Source organism: Dendrobium catenatum, unplaced genomic scaffold, assembly GCF_001605985.2.
Source record: "Dendrobium catenatum unplaced genomic scaffold, ASM160598v2 fragScaff_scaffold_370, whole genome shotgun sequence".
In the NCBI taxonomy this organism is placed as follows: domain Eukaryota; kingdom Viridiplantae; phylum Streptophyta; class Magnoliopsida; order Asparagales; family Orchidaceae; genus Dendrobium; species Dendrobium catenatum.
Genome location: NW_021318832.1, coordinates 5,708,166 through 5,733,340, shown reverse-complemented (window position 1 = coordinate 5,733,340; position 25,175 = coordinate 5,708,166). Strand labels below are relative to the sequence as shown.

At 33.9% G+C, this 25,175-nt stretch overlaps 1 protein-coding gene across 1 annotated transcript in view; it reads left to right on the top strand.

The window, feature by feature from the left end:
* The first annotated feature begins 13,364 nt into the window (after nucleotides 1-13,364).
* LOC110095479 overlaps nucleotides 13,365-25,175 on the top strand; it is a 58,084-nt gene continuing 46,273 nt past the window's right edge. Inside the window, exons 1-4 of the mRNA XM_020821031.2 lie at nucleotides 13,365-13,707; nucleotides 23,926-23,975; nucleotides 24,164-24,227; nucleotides 24,400-24,448. Coding sequence (XP_020676690.1) covers nucleotides 13,430-13,707; nucleotides 23,926-23,975; nucleotides 24,164-24,227; nucleotides 24,400-24,448 — 441 coding nt within the window. The 5' untranslated portion in view covers nucleotides 13,365-13,429. The remainder of the gene's footprint in view (nucleotides 13,708-23,925; nucleotides 23,976-24,163; nucleotides 24,228-24,399; nucleotides 24,449-25,175) is intronic.

The following is a 25,175-nucleotide window of genomic DNA, read 5'->3' as shown; positions in this document are numbered from 1 at the left end:
ATTACGTTAATCTTTAAACAATTTTAAAAAATTTAAAACTCATTTTATTACATTTTCCATTAGAATATGAATTTTTTTTCTCAATTTTCTTCTCATATCTGGCTTAATAAACGAGCAGGAACAAGTAGTTTTCCCAAGCAAAAAGCTCCAACTAAAGCTTCTTCAACCACCCCCTTAAAATTTGGTGGACTGACAAGACTGGAAGGTTCAGCTCTGACGTAAATTGAGCTAACAAAAATCAAGCCGTTTTAAGGAGAGATTATTCTGTGCAGACAACAGATCGTTCGAAGACGAATTAGAGCGCACTATATCACCTGGTATACAACCATGATACATTGCAAAAGGGTGGCATGGTGCGCTCTGATTTGCTCCGAATGACGTTCATATCTGCACAGAATAATTTCACCGTTTTATGACACCTTCGACAACCAAAACCTATAATATTATTGAAATAGAATTATGCGGCTCTCCTTAGTCTCTTAGTTGAGAGCTTTGGCTACCAACTAAAATGTCTTAAATTAGAGTCTTACATATGTGATATGTTTGTGAATTTGCTACTATAATTAATTGCTGCTATACGATTATAAGAAATTGATAACAGCAGTGGAGACATGCAATACAAAATTAAAAGAGAAAGCACCCTCCCCCCTCAAGAAGAATATGAACATCCACAAATCTCTACTAAAGACTGCTACTATGATTTGTGTACCTTTGAAAAGCCGAAGTATCACCACTAGAAACTGCCAATGGTACGCCGAACGTAGCTCACGGTCTCATACCTGCTGAGAAATTATTCTGTGCGGATGCCGAACGTAGTTCTCACGGTCCGGAGATAAACCAGAATGCGTCACTCCAGTAGTACCGCGCCGCGGTACTGAGCGGAGATGACATGGTGCATTCTGATTGGTCTCTGGACGGCGTTTGACGTCCACACAAAATAATTTGCCCTCTCATTATTTGGAACCACTTTTGTTCCCTGTTTGACAAATTATATGGTTTGTTCTTCAAGAAGGGAAATTGAAAAGAGATGAAAAAGTAGCTCAAGATGGAAAATTTTCATACATGAAGAGGAAACTCGTATGAAGTTCTTAAAAAAAGAAAAAAAAAACGAAATCATATTGAATTCTTCATGAATTCTCAACATGGTGGATATTATTCAGGTATGATTCAAATTTTGTAAGGGAAAAAATATTAATGAAGGAAGATCATACAAAGCAAATAAATTCTGAGGCCTAATTGGGTTGATTGCTTGTAGATTATAAAACACCTCATGATTTCAACTGTGCCAAAAAAATAAAGGTGCAACACGAGGACTTCCATGAGGTCCTAGTATTACTCTCGTCCAAGCACGCTTAACACTTAACCATTTTTTGTATTGTAGGTATAAAAATAAAGAACGAAACAACAATGTTCCATGGTAGGGCTGATGTCGGCAGACAATAATGACGGGAGATGGCTAGCGGCAATGGCAAAGAATTTATAATGCATTTTAAAAATTTATCATACCTAACGATTTCTAAATACACCAAAATTGGAGTTGAGGGAGAATTCCAAATACATCAAATCTTTGCTCCATTTTTCAATGAATAATCATGTATTTTTTTTTATTCTTTTTCATTTAATATAAGAATATTCAAACTTGATTTACCTAGAAAAATATAAGCATATAATTTAAATATCATTTGAATATGGTTTAAGTTTGAATAGGCTTGAGTATGAATTCAACTATATTTGAACATGTATCTAGACTTTGTTAAAACATGAATTAATTTATCATCGTACCTTATTAATGCCATGCTGCTAAAATATGCGTGTGAACTACATTCAAACCTTGTTTGAAAAATGATTGAACTAGGTCCAATCATGATTTTATTAAAGATTAAACAACATGTTCTTTAATATTATCAAATCATATATTTGAACATGGTTATGTTGGATCAAAATTTTTTGTGGATGACACCCCTCCTTACTAACAGGTCGAAATGGGGAGTAGGAGTATGAGAAAGTGGGGGGAGAGAGAGAGAGAGAGAGAGTAGATAAATGTATATAAGAAATCTATAAAATAGTTAGGAAATTATGAGTCTCAAAATTAGCAATATCATATCCCAGATCCGGAAGGTGATATACCCCACCAACACGGGATGCGATGAAATGATAAAAATATATTTTTGTACTCATAAAAGAGAAAAGTGCATAAACAAATAATACAACCAATTATATATGAGTAAAAATTAGAAAGGAAATTAGATATTAATTTCATTAATATGAATTCAAATAACAGTGCACCAAAGCAATAGTACCAACACAAGTAAAATAAAATTAACTTAAAATAAATAATATGCAAAAAACTACCCAACCCAAAAAGCAATGTATATAATAGTCTACTACAAAATATATAATATCAAATATAATATATTGTTGATAAATATGCTCCTGTAGTGACAGTCCTATAAATATGAAGTAGGGCCTACTATTAAAAGAGATAACGGGTGAGTTTGATAAATAAAACTTGATAGATAATTCATATTTATTAAAGCATAAATGATAAAATAATGAAACATGTAATATGAAACACTAAAAAAGGGGAGGAAGTAGTAACCTATAATTACTATATCAAAGTAGCAATAACACCTACCATGTCTCATAGAATAGATTCTAGTATATTGGTATATATGTGAAATAGCTACCAATTCAAATTATTCCAATGTATATAAATGTACCGTACTAGGTATTCTCGTGCCTCAAACTGATTTATTAGTCATTAATTGATTTCAAATCATGCCCAACTATATGTTTATACAACTATGTGTATATAACTATAGTCGATTTATCAAATGCCCATCATCGGGATGATAAACACCAACCTAAAGAAATCAAGTGTTTTTCTATAGAGTCATCACTCTGAGTGTGATGCCCTAAAATCTAAATTGGAAGAATTATTCATTTATCCTTTAAATAATCAACAACTAGAGCTATCTAATGTCATCTATCAATAATAAACACTATAATATATTTTATAATTTAAAACATCATGTACACATCTATATTCAATCCCAAAAGTCATTTATACTACTCAGGATCTACACAATCATCACATATCTATCATGTCATGAGTACAAAAGAATAACTAAAAAAAATAAAAAATAGAACCTAAATAACCCTGACCAACCTCACACTCGGCTCCCCTGCCCTGACCTAATTAAAAAGCCCAGCTCGTCACCGAAAACTACAATTGATATTCAAAATACAGTAAAGGAGCAATATGCATGTCAATAGTCAAATCATAGTAATTATATTCATATGATCATTGAATCAGTGCATAAATAAAAAAATTCATATGTAGTAGTAGTAAAATATATAAATAGTAAAACATTAGAATATAAAAGCCCGTAAAACAGTAAATCAGTATGAGTGTTAGATCTCTAAAAAATCATCGTATCCATAATATCAGTCAGTATAATATCATATAAAATATCAAATCAAAACATTGTTAATGACTGTTGAAATCAAATCAATATAGTAAAATCATATTAGAATGTACACATGTTATCCAGTTATTTTATATTACTTGCTCAGTATATCACATGAATAATATCAGTACAGTAAATCAATAGTATCGAATAGTACTAGTGTCTATATTAGTAACAATAATAATTCGGTGGCAGGAGCAGTAATGCAATAACAGTAAATCCGTGTAGTACCAATAAGTACAATTTCCTTAAGGATTTTCACTCGTGTCAAAAAATTACGAAAAAATTCGTGTAAGTAAAATACTTCGATCAAAATATCATGTCAAAGACAGATTGCAATTTGAAGTTATTATGACTGCAAAAAAATTGGCAAAGTTAAAACACAGGATATTACAATGAGACTAACAAATATCTCAACTGCGTCGATAAACAAAAATTGCTCCGCGACCTCCAAATCTCAATTCTCTTTTTCTCTCTCCTCTAAATCTCTCTTAAAACCCTCAAAACCTATCTGTTTAGCCTAATGCTTAAGGTGACTAAATGGATTTTAATAAAAAAACCTTTAGTGCTTTATGATATTTTCATTAAAATAAGAATTTAATATTATATAATTAATTTAATCAATTTCTTTTAATAGAAAATTCAAATAAATCATTTTAGGTTCAAAAAATTATAAAAAATATTCATAAACTAAATCATAATATTTAAAAAATATTGGTGAAATCGGTTTGCAAAATGGACACCTAACAATCCTGAAATCCTCACATGTACCGATATGTACAATTTCCTTAAAGATTTTCACCGATATCCAAAAATTACGAAAAAATTCGTGTTAGTAAAATACTTCGATCAAAATACAATGACGAAGACGGATTACGATTTGGAGTAATTATGACTCCAAAAAAATTGGCAAAGTTAAAATACATGATACTACACTGAGTACCCATCAATCTGACAAGCTAAAATCAATAGAGTTCTACTAACATACACACAATCATATATTGTAAGTGCTTTATAAATAACTAACTTGTATTATTTAAATCAACATGAAAATAACCAATTGTATAGAACCAACATGATTTACAACATGAATACTATTTACTTCATTGAAATAGAACTGATATGTATGAATTAAAATTGTTTACAGCATAAATATTTTTAAATGATAAAAGCTTGTGTAACAATAAATCAAAAGGAACGTTATTTTTACGTACTATGTAATGCTTCAATATGAGCAAAAACTAAGATTCCTAACGTGCATAATACTAATAAAGAAACATCGAAAAAAGAAACTGGCAACCTAATATCCAAAAGTCTAGTAGAAGAAACAAGGATAACCCCCATAACAAAGAAGAGTATACTTATCATTTAATAAATAAGAGTTACTTATCTTTAGACGAGCGGCACAAAACTCCAAGTCTACATGTTATTCAACCAATAAGGCTACGATGGCAATGACTCGAAGGTCCCACAGGAAGTGATGCAAAAACTAATATTAAGCACGCACTTTGAGGCATAATGGTTAATATCCTAATAAATATTTAGTCATGGCATAAACACCAAATCAATTATTAGATAATGTAGGCACTTAATTATTGAGATTGAAATGCAATGAAACTCCACAAACAATCTTATATTAATAAATACATCTAAAAGGTACAAAATAATATAGAGTTTGATTAAATCTAACATCGAACTCAATTAAAACCTCCACCTAAAGAAAGATAAAATGTCTCCTACAAGAAATTTAAGACTAAACAAAATTTAATGCAAATCAAATGTAACATCACAGTAGTATTAAAAGAAGTCTTAAGTATGTGATTAGAAACATAAGCAAAAGAAACAGGGAAGGACAGAGAAAATTCACTACATAAGGAGAGAAGATTGAGAGAGATTCGTTGATAGCAGTTGTTGCGAGAATAGAGCGAAGTGAGAGGAGAAAAAAGGATTTTGGTGGTTGCAAAGAGGTAAGGGAAGAAGAATAAGTCATTCCCTAGCATTCCTTTTGGTTTAAATGATGAGAGGTGAGTCAAGAGCGAGAAAATCATGAGAGCAGGAGGGAGAATTTTGTGATTATCATCATTGGAAAGAAAGGATCACATGTGAGAGTCGTTGAGCTCGAGCAATTTGTTCATGCACTTGATCGATTCATGTGCAATAGAGGTGGAAAGATTCGTGTGGGCTTCAGCTTGCTCACATATTGCTTTGGTGGGAGAGATCATGAACCAACAGATCCAAGTTCAAGTGTTACAAGCAGAGTATCCCCTATATCAAACCAAGAAAATCCCCAAATTGTTCCTTATAACCCCTTATAGGATTCTAAGGACTACATAAAAGGCAACACAAGAAAAGATAAAAAGTGCAATATGCTACATAGAATGCCCATACAAATCTATACATTGCGTAAATACACTCGCCTAATGATTAGCTGAAGGAGGCAAGGTATGAAGAATTCATTGAGTTGTCCTTCAGTGAGCTTGGTGACATCGAGTAGATAATGGTGAATGTGCTAAGGCGAGTATTGAGATGAGAAGGGACTAGTGGCTAACGAATTGGTTGACGTAATTGACGACATGTATAAAAGTTATGGGATAACCTGATAAGAGAAGGGAGTGTAACAACCTAAACTCTTAACTATCGAGATATTGTCTGCTTTGGCCTAAGGGTCTCACGGTTTTATCCAATTGGTATAACTTTCAAGGAGGTCAACCATCCTAAGATTTTTAGTGAATAATGATAAACACCGACCCAAAGAAATCAAGTGATTTTCTATAGAGTCATCACTCTAAGGGCCCATCAATCTGACAAGCTAAAGTCCAATAGAATTTTACTGACATACACACACTCATATACTACAAGTGCTTTATAAATAACTAACATGTATTATTTAAATCAACATGAAAATAACCAATTTTATATAATCAACATGATTTACAACATGAGTACTATTTACTTCATTTAAATAGAACTGATATGTATGAATTAAAATTTTTTACAACATAAATATTTTTAAATGATAAAGGCTTGTGTAACAATAAATCAAAAGAAACGTTATTTCTACTATGTAAAGCTTTTAATATGAGCAAAAACTAAGATTCCTATTTCCTAGCATGCACAATACTAATAAAGAAACATCAAAAAAAGGATTTGGCAACCTAATATCCAAAAGTATAGTATAAGAAACAAAGATAACGTCCCTAACAAAGAAGAGTAAACTTATCCCTAAATAAATAACAATTACTCATCTTTAGGCGAGCGGCACAAAACTCCTAGCATACTTGATATTCAACCAAAAAGGCTATGATGTCAATGACTCGAAGGTCCTATAGGAAGTGATGTAAATAATAATATTAAACATGCACTTTGAGGCATAATGATGAATATCCTAATAAATATTTAGTCATGCCATAAACACCAAATCAATTATAAATTAATTAATGCATACACCATAGTATGGAGACTAAAATTAAATGAAACTCCACAAACAATCTTATATTAATCAATACATCTAAAATGTACAATAGAATGTAGAGTTTGATTAAATTGAACTTAAATAAAACCTCCTCCTAAAGCAAGATAAAATTCCTCCTACAAGAAATTTAAGACTATACAAAATTGAATACAAATCAAATTTGACATCACAATAGTATTGAAAGAAGTCTTAAGTTGGTGATTAGAAATATATGCAAAAGAAAGACAGAAGGAGAGATAAAACTCACTAGAGAAGGAGAGAAGATTGAGAAACACTTGTTGATAGCAGCTATTGCGAGAACGGAGCTAAGTGAGAGGAGAAGGAAGGATTTTGGTGGTTGTAGAGAGGCAAGGGAAGAATAATAAGTTATTCCCTAATATTCCTTTTGCTTTAAATGGTTAAAGGTGAGTCAAGAGCGAGAAAATCATGAAAGCAGGAGGGAGAATCACATGGTTATCATGATTTAAAAGAAAGGGTCACATGTGAGGGTGGTTGAGCTTGAGCGATCTGTTCGCTTGATCGATACATGCATAATAGAGGTGCATCAGTTCGCGTGGGCTTCTTCTTGCTCGTGTATTGCTTTGGCGGGAGAGAGCATGGACCATCCGATCCAAGTTCAAGTGTTTCAAGCAGAGAATCCCCTATATCAAACTAAGAAAATCCCCAAATTGTTCCTCGATCATAACCCTTTATTTATAGGATTATGAGGACAACATAAAAGGCAACACATGAAAAGATAAAAACGTACAATACGACATAAAATACCCATACAATGCTACACATTATGTAAATATGTATGCCTAATGATTGGCTGAAGGAGGCAAGATATGAAGACTTCACCGAGTTGTCTTTCAGTGAGCTTAGAGCATCGAGTAGATAATGTTGAATGTGTTAGCGCGAGTATTGAAATGAGAAGGGACCTGTGGCTAACGAATGACCTGTCTAAAATTTTTGGGATAGCCTGAGAAGAGAAGGGCGAGTGAGATGTCATTGAGAGAAGGAAGAGTATTAAACCAAACTCTTAACTATTGAGATATTGTCTGCTTTTGCCTAAGGGTCTTACGGTTTTGTCTAATTGGTATAACATTCAAGGATGTCAACCATCCCAAGATTTTTCTTGGATGCGTAGTCTTAAATCTTAACTACGGAGTTTCTTAATGAAATTCTAATTAACCAGTATACCAAATTATGCCTCGATGTTTAATAGTTTAACTTCTTTTTACTTAAGGGGTTTCACAATTTCCTCACTTAAGTAACTAATGTTCTCGTTATGATCTTTATTCAAAAATCATTCACCAGGAAAATATGATTATAGAGGTGGCCCCTACAAGTTCAAGTGGCGACTCCCACCACATGAGATGGCTCCATACAGTTTTCAAGAGATGGCTTCCATATTCATGGCGTAGCATTTTGTCTTATATGGTACTTAGTTCTCATTCTTCTGGCTGGTGTATTACTTAGATACCATTTGTATTAACCCAAACTTTTAACTATTGAGATGCTTTCTGCTTTGGCATAAGGGCCTACGATGTTGTCATGTTGGTGTAACTTCCCAGGAGGTCACCTGTCCCATAATCTTTTTAGGAAGAGCATGCTTAACTGTAGAGCTTCTTCATAAAATTTCAACCATTATATAAAAAGGTACATCAATATTTAAGTGTTTATTTATTTTTTTTTACTTAAGTGGTTTCACAGTGAGCTCTGGCTCGGCTGGTCACGATGAGTCAAACTGTCTATTCTTTGAGTAGGTGCATTCATGTAGTTGAGTTTGGTGATAACAATCACCCTAGGAGAGTGCGAGTGACTCAAATATAGTCTAGGTGCATGACAAGATTCTAGCTACTAACTTTGTAGATGAATTATGTATAGATCTACCTCGTGAAGGGTGAGTTCCTAGCTAGAAGGCCTAGGCATGTTGGTCATTTTAGGAGAGTTTTCCTATGAGTTTCAGGGAAGTTCCCAAAGTGGGCTCTCATGGGAGGATGTGTTACTTTGTTATGACCAGCCAGCTACGAGTTAGATACCTATAAAGGGCGCCAATATTATCGACGTAAAATTTTTTGCCGAAACATCCGACGGTAATAACAAATTAAATTTTCCTGTAGTGCACATGCAAGTATACATGTTTGAATGGGGTCCAAATACAATTTAAACACATTAATAAGTATCAAAATATTCTTTTTGATATTGTATTTTGCTCTGTATTATAACTTCATTATAATTACATAATCCACTATAAATATGAAAATGTAAGAAAAATAGAGTTTCCATTTAATTTATCGATGAATGAATAAGTATTAACTTCCCAATCCCGGTCCTTCCTTATGAGAAATCTCAGAAAAAACATACAACGATGATGACAACATCAATATTGATAGTCAAAGTGAGAACGGTTGGACTTAGGTTTTTGTATAGAGTGGAATATAAGTATAGCAGGGGCCAAATAAAACTTTTATGAATATTTCCTTATTATATAAAACATCGAGCATATTTCTTTAATGTTGATCATTATGGAGGTATATAAAGTCCAATTTTTCTTTATTTTCTTCAAGTTTATAATACATTTTAAAATACATATATAATGTCATGAAAATTTATTATATTTCTTTCATTTGAATTATGTAAAAAAAGAATTATATATGAATATATGTTTCCATTTTTTTAAGGCTTTCAAAATAAATAAATAAATTATTATCGACATTAATTATTTGTTAAAAATGAATGGTTTGAATATTGCTTGACAAAATTTTTAGCTGCAATTTTATAGGAAAATTTGACTTGGTATGCATCATAATCAACCTAATCAGAAAAATATATTTGATGTTTATTTTCTCAAGTAAATATGCCCAAAAGTTTATTTTGAGTCAAATTACACTCTTTTACATATACAAACTACTTATTAAATTTTTTCTTGAACAATTTTATTTTGATTAAGCTTCGAATTTGGTTCAAAACTTTCTTCACACGTTTTGGTCCATGATGCCTTCCCAGCGAGCCCAATATATATTGTTAGTCTCATAATGTTGCACACATTGAGCCTACTCTTCATGCGCTCATCATTACCTTCCCCAACGAGCTACCCTCATGATATATGATCACAACAAGCAATCTTAACTAAAGTGTCTCACAATTGATAGTCTAAAAGTAGATGCATTCAAACTCTTTTTTTATTTCAATTCAACGTTAGTTTAATGGGAGACCTCTACAAAACACCATGAACTCTTTGAAACTGCTTCAACATTTTCAAGGTTTTCATTAAGGCCACAATGTCCCACTCTTTAGCATGCACAAATTTTATTTTCCTTCTTCTTCAACTGATGGTACATAAGAGGATACTCATTATTATTGGCTCTCTTTTTAGGCGAACTAGAACATTGTTTGATATGATGCTTTTTCTCATTATATACTTCCTTTTTAACCAGTATTTGAAAATATAAGAATTTTTTAAATGATGGTTAATTACCTTGTGATACAGTCAATAATATAGATCATCGATTTGATATACCTCTTCAAGTTTTTTGAATTATGATAATTCAAGTTGTGCCTGCATGTAGAATAACATAACAATACTAACTATTTTGAATGAATATTCTCTGTTCAATTTCTCTTTATGATATGAAAATATTTGACCACTAGTTCCCATATATTTTTTTTTTCAAATGCTCTCATCCAGTAAGGAAGACCCTTGGCTTGCCATTCCCTCTCTTTATTATTTTTTGTTCTGGGTTATAACTGATTTTCTTCTTTACTTTATCTTCTTTATAAGCATGTTGTTTCCCTTTATCAACATTGCAACTAATTTTCTTTGCTTTGCCAATATTAAAAGATATGACATGCACTTCATGCTTTCTTGTTTATGTAGCTTTACTTCTTTTAAACTTTTCAGGTTGACCTTCATACTTTAAAAGATTAAACTTTTTATTAAGTTTTGTCGCATTGTTTAGTAACTCTTGGAATGCGATAACTTTTGTAATCTTGCACTTGAATGATTTTAAGAAAGGGTTTCATGCTCTATAAAGTGCACTCCATAATTTATCACTCTATGTATTCAGGCTATTATAAAAGTTTTGGGCTTTGATTGTGGTTGTAATTTATTGGTTTCGTTTTGTAACAAACCATTCGGTAAAGGAGCCCCAATCATAAGTATTCCATTGTGGTGACATTTGGTGGGAAAATCACCTGATCAGAGAACACGTGCCACTTTATTAGTTGTTCAAGATCTTTAAAAGTGACCATTGAGGTACACTTGATATGATATTGATTCTTTATAAGCTTAAGTTATCATAATTTTTTTGTTATCAATAAACTATTATGGATGGTGGATGAGTTGATGCATGGAGCCTTGAATTAATACTTGAATATTTTTGTACTTTCTTATATATTTTTATATTTTTTTTTATAGGAATTAACTTGATTCCAATTAAATTATTTTGAGAATCAGGGTTATTTTGAAAATAAAATCCCCTATAGTTAAAATTTGCTTTCAACAAAACCATCATTGGGGTTGAGTTGCTTGAGACATTTGAATGCTTACACCCTGTCGATTCTAACTAGTTGCTTATAAGTGATTGGGTAAATTGGTTTATAATTTACCCATCATATGAGTTCACTTAATTGTTATTGCTTTACAATCATTGCCAACCATGCTTATATGTAGAGGATTGGGCCTGTAGGTTAGAATTTGTGTGTATTTTATGTGTAAGCGTAGTTTAGAGAGTTTGCATTTTGAAATAAAATTTTCATGATAGAGGCTTTGAAGGCCTTATGCAGATGTAAAATTAGATATTTTTTACAAGATTTATGAATGAGTATTTAATTTCCGGACTATGGTGACATGTGTTTATTGTAGTAGACCAAATGATGGAAATTTCAAAAATTTTAATGATTGCGTAAAATTTAATGTGTGAAATCATGAGATTCAAGCCTGTTCAACTATATTTATTTGGAATACAAAGGATCAAACTTTAAATGTGAGACCTAAGACCTTGCCATATAGGCAAGGTGGATTGCTCAAGAGCATCATTCAAAATGTTTGAGATATTGAGTTTAAAAAGAGAGTATGTGAGGCCTCAAATTGATTGTATACTTCTCAGAGCAGGGTAAGTTTGAATTCATCTTCCTTGTAGTCAGTACAATATTTTGATATCATATTTAAGCATTTAGTGCATTTATCAAAGCATATGCTAACATCCAATCTTGCCTATGATGCATTTACATGATTTTCTAGGCATTGCATTAAAGTTAAAACATGCCTCAATTTGAATGTTTGAATTAATATTTTGTTATTTAGATGTGCACAATATTTCATTTTTGTGTTTAAAATTATCACATATTGTTTGCTTGTAGTACTTGCTATCGATTCAATTGCAATGGGAACAAGTTTGGATTTTTTTATATATTTTGATATGATACATTCTTTTGGTGTGTGGTTGGATTTTATCTTGTTGGGTCATCAACTTTTCATCTACAAACAATATGACATGTGATGAGATGGAGAGGTGCTAAATAGAGAGAGAGAGAGAGAGAGAGAGAGAGAGAGAGAGAGAGAGAGATGGATTGAAGCAAAGAGGTTGGTGCACAGGTAGCATGAAGCTCCATAACAAGCAATCTAACAGTGGTTAGGCAACAGACCTTGACCACTGGGGATACTGGCTAGGGTCGTATAGTGAGTATTGTGACTGGGCGATCTGCGGGCTAAAGAGAGAGAGGCTAAGGAGTAAAAGAGGGAGGAAGAGGGAATTAAATTAGCTTGAGTGCATAAATAAGAGGAGGGCGGCCAAGGCAAAAGAGGTTCTCAAGCTAGTGAGGAAATGAGAGATTGCCTAGATTGTTTTTGGAGAGGAGTTCATGAGAGCTTTATTTTTTTGTTTTTCTTAATTTTTGTTTTGCATCATTTTTTTTAAAGACTGATAACACATGAGTTGAATGACGGCCCTGCATATGGTTGCATTTTGTTTTTATTTGTGCTTGCATGTAAATATTATGTTTTGATTTCATATGTAATTTATATGAGATATTAATTTCAAATGTTATTGGATACCCACCGGGGCTTAGGATGGTTGGTGGGCAAGTACGGTTGAGAACCCCCATACCGGGTTTGAATTCTCTTTTCTACAACCTCGTATCTTCAATGAGGTAAAGTAAGTGTGGGTCCGATGCCGATGGATGACCTTATTAGATTCCGCCGAAAAATTAGTTACGTTACTAGGCATTCCATTTAAAGTGACAGCTACCCCATTCAAAATTTTTTTTTTTTTTGTGAGTGATACGGTATGCTTTTCTATGTAAATTTTCATACAATATATAATGGGACCACTAAAAAATATCTTTACTCGAAATAAAATTTTCGTTGAAAAAAAAAAAGAGGGAATCGCCAGCCTCATATGAGGCCCATATAAATCAAAATTCCCGATTTGCTTGAGATTCTTTCAAACCCGTTCCACTTCCCCGTAAGCAGAACCCCACACCGAGGAGAGAGGACCTCGCCATGGAGACCGCCGCCGCCGCCGCTGCCGCCGCTGCCGCTGCCATTCCTCTCTTCATCCCGAGTTCTTTCCTCTTATCGCGCTTGCCTACACTCACGTCTTTAGTCTCCAAATCTGTCATCCCGGGGCCTTTCTTCTCCTCCACTTCTGCTTCCATTCGAGAGCCTATTATCCGATTAAAAACCCTCAAGACCTGGCGATTCCCACCTTCGTCGTGTACGTCACCTTACCTGGACCCGGAGCCTTCGCGGAAGCTCGGCCTCCTCATGGAAGTCGATGGGTTAGTTCTCATTCCAATCGTTTTTGTATCATTATTGGGATTCTGGAGCTTTCCTCGGATGAAATTTGGAGTAATCTGAAATGCCCCAAAGGTTTTTTGGCTGCGATTAGGATTCAGCTCAAGTAGGAGTTTGTAAATACTGTAAATCCGGATTTAATAAATCTTTTGTGGGTTAAATCCTCTGAGAATTTTGTGAAATGATAAGAGGCAAGTGAATACAAGTGAATTTCACTAAATATGGTGGAAATCCCATAGACTTGGGAAAAAAACGCGGTGTTGCTGTTTAGGTTGCTGACGTCTCTGGCTGTTTCATCTTAATGGAATTCTTGTCCATTTATTTGTGGCATCTAGTCCACTTGTTTTGAGGATGCTCGTTTGAATGAAAGACTGCTGCTTTTAAACAGTTGATAAGCATGCCAAGTTGATCTTTAATCTTAAATGGTCTTTCCCTTAGGTAAGAAATGCTGCCAGAAAATTTTCAACCAAACGTATCTGTGGATTTAGTATTGCTTCATGGTTTGAAAATAGTTTCACTAATTGTTGACATATTCGACTTTTTATGGGTTGATATTTCAAAATATAAAATGGAATTAGATGAGACAATATCCATAGATTTCATTTTCCTGGGAGGACTTTGTACATCCAAATTTGCTCAGGCCAGGTTTTCATGATCTAGCTGATCAAAATAAACTAAGTTCAAGTCAAGTTGGTCCATCTCAGTTGGCCGAGTTTAAGTCAAGTTGGCTAGAGAATTAAATAGCCATGTAAAAGAAGTTGTCAAAGAATATGATAATGTCACTAGCAAGGTCAAGTCGCCAAAGCTATTTGACATATTTCCTCTAAACTTAACATCGTGATCATTTGAAGTCACCCACTCAGCCCTAGGGCCGTTTAGGGGAAGTTGTCCCAAGTTGCAGAAGTTATTGATTCAACTTGCCAAGGCAACTTCACATGGAATTGGCTCTTAGTCATCAACATGCATTGTCTATGTAATTATGTAGCTATGGACTAAGTCTATTTAACAACAAGCACTTGTTAATCCTTACTATGTAATTTTATTTCTATCACCTAAATATAGACTTTTCTATAGCGTTATTCATTGAAAAAAGTTTATAAATAGACGATTAGAGGGCGAGCCAAAGAATAATATGGTGAAATTAGCTTAATGGTCTACATTAAATGCTATGAAGTTACGACTCTTCATTATACTCTTTAAGGATTCAACATGTAAGTAGTTCTTTGTTCTTCTATTTGGAAGTTCTTCCTTTATCGATTTCAAGAAACAATTCAATTTACAAGTCTTCAGGAGCTGCTAAAAAATTCTTAGACGATAAAGATGATGCTAGAAAAGGAAGAGTCCCTTAGAATTTTACTGCTTGATTGTAGCTGGAGATATTAGAGGTCAAAGATAGGAATCCTGTAGTCGTTATAATTGAGTTTACTTAGGGCCTCAAAGAGGGACTATTTAGATATGCACTGGGCTTGAAGTAGCCAATGTAGATGGATGAATTGTTGGAATTCATCAATAGTTATGTAAATATTGAAGAACAGAAAACTTCAAGATAGCATCTAGAATTCATTTGAGATTCTTGGCAAGATCACAACATTGGCCAAAGAAATATCAAGTGGACTTGAACTAAACAGATGTTGGAACTTGCTGTAACAACCAACAATCACATCATGAGAATTGAGCATAGGAAATCACCGACTTACCACCCTTGTAGCAGAGATAAGTTGCCAATAACTAATAAATATCCTACTTATACTCCTTATTGAGTATTATATGGAGGATTGGTGAACATAATTAAAGATAATGAATACTTCCGTTGGCTATGTACACAATATGTGCAACCTCATTCATAAAACATCAAAATACTAGTCTATCCATAAAGATCATGACCATGAAACAAATTATTACCAACATCTTTGTAATACAGTAGAGAGTCTGGAGATGAATAACTTTGTGAAGATAAAAGCTCAGTACAAGGGGATGCTCATCCAAGTTGACGACTTCTCAAAAATACATAAAAGAATTAAGGTTAGATAAGACTTATCAATAATATAAAATATCATTCTATAATTTACTCGACAATTAAATCAATTCAATAATTTGATCATTTACTTGACATTTCTATCATTTACCTGACATTCAGTTATCTACTCGATGATTACATTAACTCGACAAATTTGATAAGAGGAAACTTTACTTATTTTATATCTTTGAAGTTCACTTATTTACAAAATTTTTATTGATTTATTATTACATTCTAGGATTTATTAAGAGGCGCACAAAATAAAGACAATGAATTGAAGCTAGAATTTTTTTTAAAGAAATTAAAAATTACAAATCAGACATAAAACCAAAAAGTTACATAGTGTTAAAGAATCTCAACATATTTAGTGCTTGAAAATAGAAGAAACTTAAGTCTTGCAAAATGTGGTTGATGGCGCTATGTTTCTTTAGAACATCCGGGCAGAAAACGACTCATTCATGATACTTACTCTTAATCTTGGTCCGTTTGTCTTTAGAATCAATAAGCTCATCAGTAATAGAGACTTTGGATACTTGTGAGGACTTCTTGCAATTCATTTAGAGACTCCTCTAACTTGACATTCATAGTTTGAAGAGACAGTAAATAATGAGTGAGGCCTTTCTTAGAAAACTTAGAGTTGACCATAATAGACTTGAAAACATCGATCTGACTATGAAGCTTGGCATGCAACTTATCATTCAAAGTCTTTGAAGTCTTCACATCTTCCTCGAATTTCTTCTTAAAACTCCTCAAGTTATCTTTCTTGGGAAATTCTCCACAATATTTCTTTGTCTTTTGCTTGACAAGCTAGTTGGTGGTGTAGATTCTCTAGTAGATGCATGAACATCTTCTTAAACCTCTGTTGAGAACTTGGCTTAGCGTTATCTTTCTCGGTTTCTACTCCTCATTCAAAATAACTCACCTTCTATTTTCTCAGAAGGCAAGTCATGTGCCTCATACAATATGTCATTTAGGAAGTACTTTATACATTCTTTCGGTGCTTCATCTAAGTTGGCAACAATGAGAATATCTCCATAAATTTAAAAAATTACATAAAGGAAAATAAATGACAAAGTAATTGAAAGAAGAAATGAAGTTCATAAGGATTTCAAATAAAGACTTACTCGATAACCTAATATTTTAGGAGTATTTGAGAATGATGACTTATTCAATAGAGCCATTTGTATTGTAATAGACACAATCTAATTGATGATTTCATGAATTTCAACTTGACATCTTGTAATAAAAGATATTGTGCCTTAATTAAGGTTATTCCTTAGAATTATACTCAGCTTAGTTTTAATTGACCACCCTTTTGCTGACTTCACAAAGAAATATCTCATCTTAAAAGTCCTAAATTTTATTTTCTAAACCTAAAATTTTAATATACTTTAAAGAAAAGTATAACATCTTTTTTGAAGGATTTTATTGTAAACATAAATCTAAAATGGCTTAAGCTCCAACTCACTTTTTATTTTCTTAGGAAAAAAACAAAAGAAATCATACTCGCAAAGGCGTTCAACATCGCCTAAGAGGGAACCAATCAATGTTAGTTCAGGATCTTTACCACTACATGAAAGAAGGAAGGTCGTAGACCAAGTTAGGACTTATCTTGATAGAAACACGTCTTGTACTCCTTTAGTGAGTTTGGAAACTCATCATATTCAACAACTCCTATTGTGAAGTTGCCATCAAGGCTAAATTCTCATCATATCTACTTCATATTATACTTGGTGACCAACGAATTGAAGTTATAATCTACCTTTGAGACATTCGTTAGGCAAGCAAGAAGAGCCTACATTATGACTATGAAGAATGAGAAGTAGCTTGAAAGCAAAATAAAGAGGGAACGTAAAGAAACAACTAAATATAGAGGGGGGTATTTATAGGATTCGAAGGGACCTAGAAAGCCGTGTAATCTAATCCCCAGCGACATCATCTAGGTTTATTCAAAGTATAAAAACCAAATATCTTGAAAAATCATCAATTACATTGAGACTTGAAGTGATGTATTTTCAAAGAACTCGCCATTGCTTATAACAACACAATTATCATTTCATAAAATAAAATGATTAAATAAAATGTCAACAAGATTCACCCAAAAAGAATTTTCATTTAAAAAAAAACTCATTAAAAGAAAAATTGCAAATTTCTAAAAGAAATCAACTTCTTATTTTGCAAGGAAAAATAATAAAATATATAAAAGCAACTAGCTTGTTGGAGGACAACTTGAATACATTGGCGAATTCTTAAATTCGGATATAAGCGATGACATAACTCTTTCTAGTAGAGCTTGTTTGACGGGATCTCTAGAAATCATTTCACAATTAGGTGAAGAAGAGATAACTAGACTTTTCCAACAAATTGACTTAGTTTAGGAGACATGATGAGCTTCCTTAAAAGGACAACTTCATCCCTCAATTTATTCACTTCTTGCTTAATTTCCATGAAGACTTCATTTGAAACAAAAACAAGATGATTAGAGATAACAATAATTTTCTATGACAAGCCACTCAAATGAATTTCTCAGTTTTTCCTAAATGTTGAAGTTCAATAATTCTCTCAACCGTCTTTGATTTCTCAAGCTTCAAGTTGGCTTGAAGGTTGAGTATCATTTCTTAAAGTGTAATAAGTCCTTACTTGATGAAACCGAAGCTTCTACAATGAACAACTTCAAAGTTGGCAGTTCAACCGATCTCTCAAAATTAGTTTGATCACCATAATAAGTTTCCTTCGCTTCTCCTATGGAATTAGTGGTGACATCAGCATTGTTGTCACCTCTATAGCTGTGACTTTGAGAAGTTAGCGAATCTCTCATTTTTAGATGTTGACAACTCTCTTGGTACAGTTGTTAATGCAACCAAAATAATACAAATACAAATTCTAGGATTGCAAAAACTAAATGTCTTCTTTAAGCATAAACATGACAAACTTACAACCTTTCGAAGTTTTTTAGAAGAAAGATACAATGGAAGGAATAACTGCGGAGAGAAGAAATATGTAGAAAATCCTAGACGAAATAGCAGAGGAGAAAGGGAAACGAAGCTAGCTCGCAAGCTAGAATAAAACCCACAGGTTATCTTTATCCAAAAATCAGCACATTTTTCCTCTCCTAAAATAGCCACAAAATAACCCTATAAATAGAAAAGAAAAGGAGGCCAACAACCATGCTCAGCCTCCCACAACAGCAAACCAAAAGAGGAGAGAAAACAACAATAAAGGCACGGTTAACCCCCCACCCGAACAGCCACAAAAAAGGGAACCGAGAAAGCCAAGGAGCAAGAACTGAACAACCCAAAGCAAGGGAAACCGGGACAACAGGGAGCAGGAACCGAACAACCCAAAGCAAGGGAAACCTGGACAGCAGGGAGCAGGAACCGAACATCCTAAAGCAAAGGAACCAGGACAACCAAGGAGCAGAAGCTGAACAACCACAGCAAGGGGAACCACAAAAATCAAACATCCACTAGACAACAGCCATCCGCCGCCGCGCCCCCCCTCCCCCCCCAAAAAAAAAAAAAAAATCATCCTAAATAAAAGAGGAGGGGGGATGCGGCATTACAAAAAGGACAATTTCTTTGTCAATTCCATCCATAATGATTTGAATAGCCCATTTGTTTAGTTATTTCATAAATCAAATCATTCAAACTGATCAAATGCACAAACCTAGTGCCATATTGATATAGGCAAAACTTGCCTATTGGTGTTCCACATGCTGATTTGTAATTCCCAAAAGCCGTTCCTTTGGTTTGCTAGCTTTTTTTTTGGTTTTTGGGCATTTGTTGTTGTGCTGAAATTCTCATATTGGGCTTGACCCATTTTCCATTGGCTGCTTGGTGTTTTGTTATTTTGGCTGATGGGTTTTTCTTGGCTATTTGGATCCTGGGCCGGCTGTTGGTTTTCTGGCTGTTTGGTTCCTGGGCTGGTTATGCCTCTCTTGGGAATTTCCTATGTTTTGGCTGTTCGGATTCTGGGCTAGTTGGTTTTCCGGCTGTTTGGTTCATGTGCTGGCCGTGCCTCTCTCTTAAGTATTCCCCATGCTTTGGCTGCTTCCATTGGAGGCTTGGGGTGGCACCTTTTGTGGGGATGTTTGGATTCCTTTTTCCGTATATATAGGGCTGTTTGCTGCTGTTGAAAAAATGAGGTTTTTGGTGTGAAAATATTTGGAATGTATAACCTACGGGTTATCTAGCTTGCGAGCTATCTTCCTCTACCCTAATTCTTCTACTTTGTCTTGAACTTCTATCTACTTCTTCTCTCCATGGTTATCCTTTCCATTTGTATCTTTCTTCTCTAAAATATATATAAGTTGTAAGGTGTCATTGAGTCGTGTTTTATTGTAAGGTGTTGTCTTTATTATTTGAAGTTGTAGGGTGGTATCCATTTTTATAATAGTATTGACTTGAGCTTGCAATACTTGTATTTTTTGTTACATCAATTTGATATCAGAGCGTCTAGGTTGTTGTGAGTGTCTTACTTTCTTTTATAAAAAAAAAGAAAATAAAAACAAACAACAAGTTGAAGGTAATCAAGAAAGTCATCTAGCTATGCCTTGGATTCCTGAGGATAATCTTTCTACAACAAAATGGGTTCCTCGTGCATATTCTTCTAATCCTCTACAGATCGAGCTTCTCAAGATTCAAAGACAACTGCAATTATGTGCCGAGAAATGCGATTCTAAGAAGCTTCAACTTTTGTCCAAATTTGAATGAGAAAAGGAGATCATCAAAAGAAAGTATAACATGTTAATTCAGGAAGCAGAAGTGATGCCTTTGGAGCATCTTGGAAGTTTAAAGTCGATTTCATCAGGAGATGAGAATTCTCCACATGGGGAGAATTGATGTAGGCAAAACTCACCTATTGGTGTTCCCCATGTTGATTTGTAATTCTTAAAAGCTGTTCCTTTGGTTTGCTAGCTTTCTTTGGTTTTTGGGCATTTGTTGTTGGGCTTAAATTCTTCTATTGGGCTTGGCCCATTTTCCCTTAGCTACTTGGTATTTTGTTATTTTGGCTGATTGGTTTTTCTTGGCTGTTTGGATCCTGAGGTGGCTGTTGGTTTTCTGGCTGTTTGGTTCCTTGGCTGGTTGTGCCTCTCTCTTGGGAATTTCCTATGTTTTGGCTATTCGGATTCTTGGCTGGCTGTTGGTTTTCTGGTTGTTTGGTTTTTGGGCTGACCGTGTCTCTCTCTTAGGTATTCCCCATGCTTTGGCTGCTTCCATTAGAGGCTTGGGGTGGCACCTTTTGGGGGGCTGTTTGGATTCCTTTTTCCCTATATATAGGGCTGTTTGCTGCTATTGAAAAAGTGAGGTTTTTGGTGTAAAAATATTTGGAATGTATAACCTACGGGTTATCTAGCTTGCGAGCTATATTCATCTACTCTAATTCTTCTACTTCTTCTTGGACCTACCTACTTCTCTCCACGGTTATCACTTCCATTTGCATCTTTCTTCTCTAAAATATATATAAGTTGTAAGGTGTCGTTGAGTAGTGTTTTATTGTAAGGTGTTGTGTCCTTTTTATTTAAAGTTGTAGGGTGGTGTCCATTTTTATAATAGTATTGACTTGAGCTTGCAATACTTGTGTTTTTTGTTGCATCACATACCTTACTCTTGATATTTTTGAGTGTAATTATATGAATTCACTTGATGTGATATTTGATTGTTGTGATGTTGGTAAAACATAAGTTATTCATCCTTAGAATACTAATGTTATGGATGAATGGGTAGTTTCTCTATGCTTGAAACTATTAGTCACTACTTAGAGCACTTCTTATTTTTATATATTTTAGTTGGTGGAAAGAATAAAGATGGAGTTACCTTTAATTGGGATTTTGTTTTTTTTATATGCATCATCATCAAGAAGGGAGCCTGAGGCAAGTTATCTTAAAATTTGATTGCATTTTTATGATGAAAATTTCCTCCAATTGAGGTTTGATATCAAAACTTTCATTATCGGGGGAAAATGTCTAAATCATTTATCTGTATAATATGAGCTTGATTTTTGCAATGAACCCCTCCAATTATAATGCATGGTAACTACGCCAATCAAAGAGATACTTGAAGCATCAAACTTCGTATTTGATTTGCAATTGGGTGCTTCATCGAGGTGCAATAATCACGCTTATTATAGTAATATTGTGATTCTTGATACTTTGAATTATATCTATTATGCTTGAGGTGGACCAGGTTTGAGAATTTGTGTAGCATTGGAATTCATTTTGTCATTTATTATATTATAAACCACATCAACTTTACCCCTATATAAAAAGGATTGTCTCAAGACTTGTTATCATGACAACTTTGCTAAGTGAATGTTGCTTGAAAAATGCATCGAAGGTCTTTTGCAAATCTAAAACAAAATATTATAATAGGACTTGTTGTGATTTGAGTATTTGATTCCTAGCCCGTGATGTGACAAATTTGTTAGGTTGAACAAGGGCTAAATATTTTATGATCACTCTTTTGTTGAGTGAATGATAGTTTAGACATGAGACTTGTCAATTCTACTATGGCATCTATTGGATCTATGTTGACGATTGAGATTATAACCCCGCCTTATAGGCATGGTAACCATAAGAATTTTAATTTTAAATGAAATTTCTTCGAATGAAGCATTAAAGTTCTTATGCAAATGTATTTAAAACATTTTAGTGAGAATTGAGTTTGGATGTTTGATCCCTAGTCAGCATGATGTGAACTTGTTTGATTAGACCTCATGAAAACTTATGATCATTCTTTTGTCACATGAATAATTTTTAAGGTTGGAGGTCATGTTGACTAGCCTTTGACATGTGGAGGATCAGACCTAAAGATTGGTACTAACAATTTTCTCATTTAGACACCGTAACCCACATAATTTTGTTTTAGAACTTTGATAATTTTGAGAGTTGTAGGGACATAGATCTCGTCGACTTCTCTCTTTGCATGTTGATGATCAAATGAAAATATTTGGATATATGATATCGCTCTATAAGTAGGGTAGCCTAGAATTTTGTTTAAGACTTTTGTTTGTTATTTTAGTTTAAACTACCATTAGGATGCAAGTCATGTTGACTCTGCTATTATTATGTGGAGGATCAGGTTTTTATTCTCGTTCGAAGAGCTCTACCTGGCCATTATATTTCTATTTTTCAAATTATAAAACTGGGAAATGATTCGAGAATACTTGAAATATTCATTCGAATTTCCCTTTATTTTTCTTTATTTGTTTCTTCTACTTTCTCGTCTTTTTGTTTCATTTTTTATTTTTTCTTTCGGCTGTTATTTTTTTCTTCAGTTTTTCATTAATATAAAAATGTCAAGAGATTACTTGTCCTCTTGGTCCCCTTGAGCGCGCACACAACGTGATGACGGGTTTGAATTTGAGAGTGAAGTGACACTCGTTTAAAATGATGCACTTTTTCAATTAGTTGTATGCTTCCTAGAGCAGCGTAATTCAAGTTTAATTTGCCTTTGAGGATTGCTCAAGTGCTTTGGAGTTGTCTTGATTTCAGTTTTGACATCAGCCATTTGTTGAAATGTGCGCATGAGTTTATTTTTTAGCAGGTTGGCCTGCTTTTTGTTATCGCAGCAGCACATGCTGCAATATTGAAGTTTGTTCAACACTTAAACACTGTTGTGGAACTATTAATGCAACTGTAAAGGAAGATCTTCGATGGTATTAAAATTAATGGAAGGTACGGCACTATAAAACTACTAAACTTGTGTGCTATGTGTTGCCTCAATGGGATCCCTCCTAGAGGCTCTAAAGATGTTTTAAGGCGTCAATTCTTTAATTCACTACTGTGTTTTTGCTCTTTTTTTCTCATCGGTGAAAGTCCAAATTTTCCTCAGCACTGTAACCTTCCCACCCTGCTGTATTAGCTGATAAATTCTGCTGCTATTATTATATTTGCTAGTATTGATAAGAACATAGTTTACTGGATATAAGATTGTCATCTCCTTGTACTTGGATTAAGATCCAATTTGATCACAGCACAATATGTAGAAGAATACCCTATATGATAGCTGTTCGCCATGGATATCACATTTTCTAGTATCTTAGTTGCTGATAGTTATGCAAGTTTGTCTTATCTGAGCTTGCTATAGCTATAGATATTTTGTTACTCTAAGAAAGAAGCTTATTGTTTTTGCTTGGAATGTATTAATGCTGCTAGTTCTTATAATCATTTTTTTTCAACCTTCAGGGTCCTTGCAGATGTATATCGCCTAGGCAACTGCCAAGCATTCAATGTAGGTGCGAATTATGCAGTACAAGCACCATTCCAGCATCAAATCATTTTTTTTTCAAAGAGCTTAGTATAATTTAGCTCTTGTAATTTCTTATGTGATATTGCTGTTACTTTCTATTGTTCCCTTGAAATGATAATCTTAAATGAAAACTTTTTTTTCCCAGGACCTGACCTAAACTATTATTTTTTTCAGCATTTCAGAAACTTGGGCTTGATTGTGCAAATTGGACGGAACCAATATTTGCAGATTTGAAAAGGTATAGCATTCTACAAGTATTCCTTATCCGCTAATTGTGACTTTTCAAAGTGAACACGCTGTACCAGCTATTTTCTATTATCATGCCAGAAGTTCTCCATGTTCTGTTTGAATTGGGTCTTTTGAAATCTGAAGTTGTACTGAGCTCAGATAAGCAAAATGTAAATCCACAGGAAGGCTGCTGGTGATGAAGAAAGGATGCTGATATTATTTTTCAACAGGGTAAGGATGTTACTGACATGATCCCAAGTCAAGCCTCTTTAATAATTCTTCTGTTATTATGATCCCCAACATCTTAATATTTGAAGCAAGGTTTTAAGATTGGCAGATTGGATCTATTTCAGGTGATGTTGGTTTCAATCTGGCTGCAATGTGAAAAATGCCAAATTTATCTCATTTTCGGCTCAAGTGATATGTTTCCTGGGAAAACAAATTAATTTGGAAAAAGTATCGGCCTACCATGCTTGGAACCATTTCTTTGATTCCCTATGTACTGTGACCTGATCACCGTTAGGGGCCATGTGCTCGGCAATCCATGTCAGATGTCACCTGTGTTTCCCTTCCACTTCTTGGGGAAACTTCTGGGAGGTGGCTATCCATTGAATCTAACCATCCAAAACCATCCTTCCTAGCCATGTTTAGGCTTGAGATGCATCTCCATGCAACTATCTAACCTTCCGGAGTTCATATTTTTAACTTTTCTGGACATATCCGAGTCCAACTTGTATTTGAGTATTTCAACTTAATATAGTTTTTTCTTTTGCGAGATATGTATAACGCTAATATTGAAATGAAAGCCAAAAATCATTGTTCTGCACTGAATCCTTAATTTGGCAATTTTTACATACTTGCTTCATCTTAGGCTCTTATCTTCCTTTAAAATTTCTAGAATTTTTGAAATAATGTGCTTTTTCCCGTTGTTATCTTCAACAGTTATGCCATCTTCCAT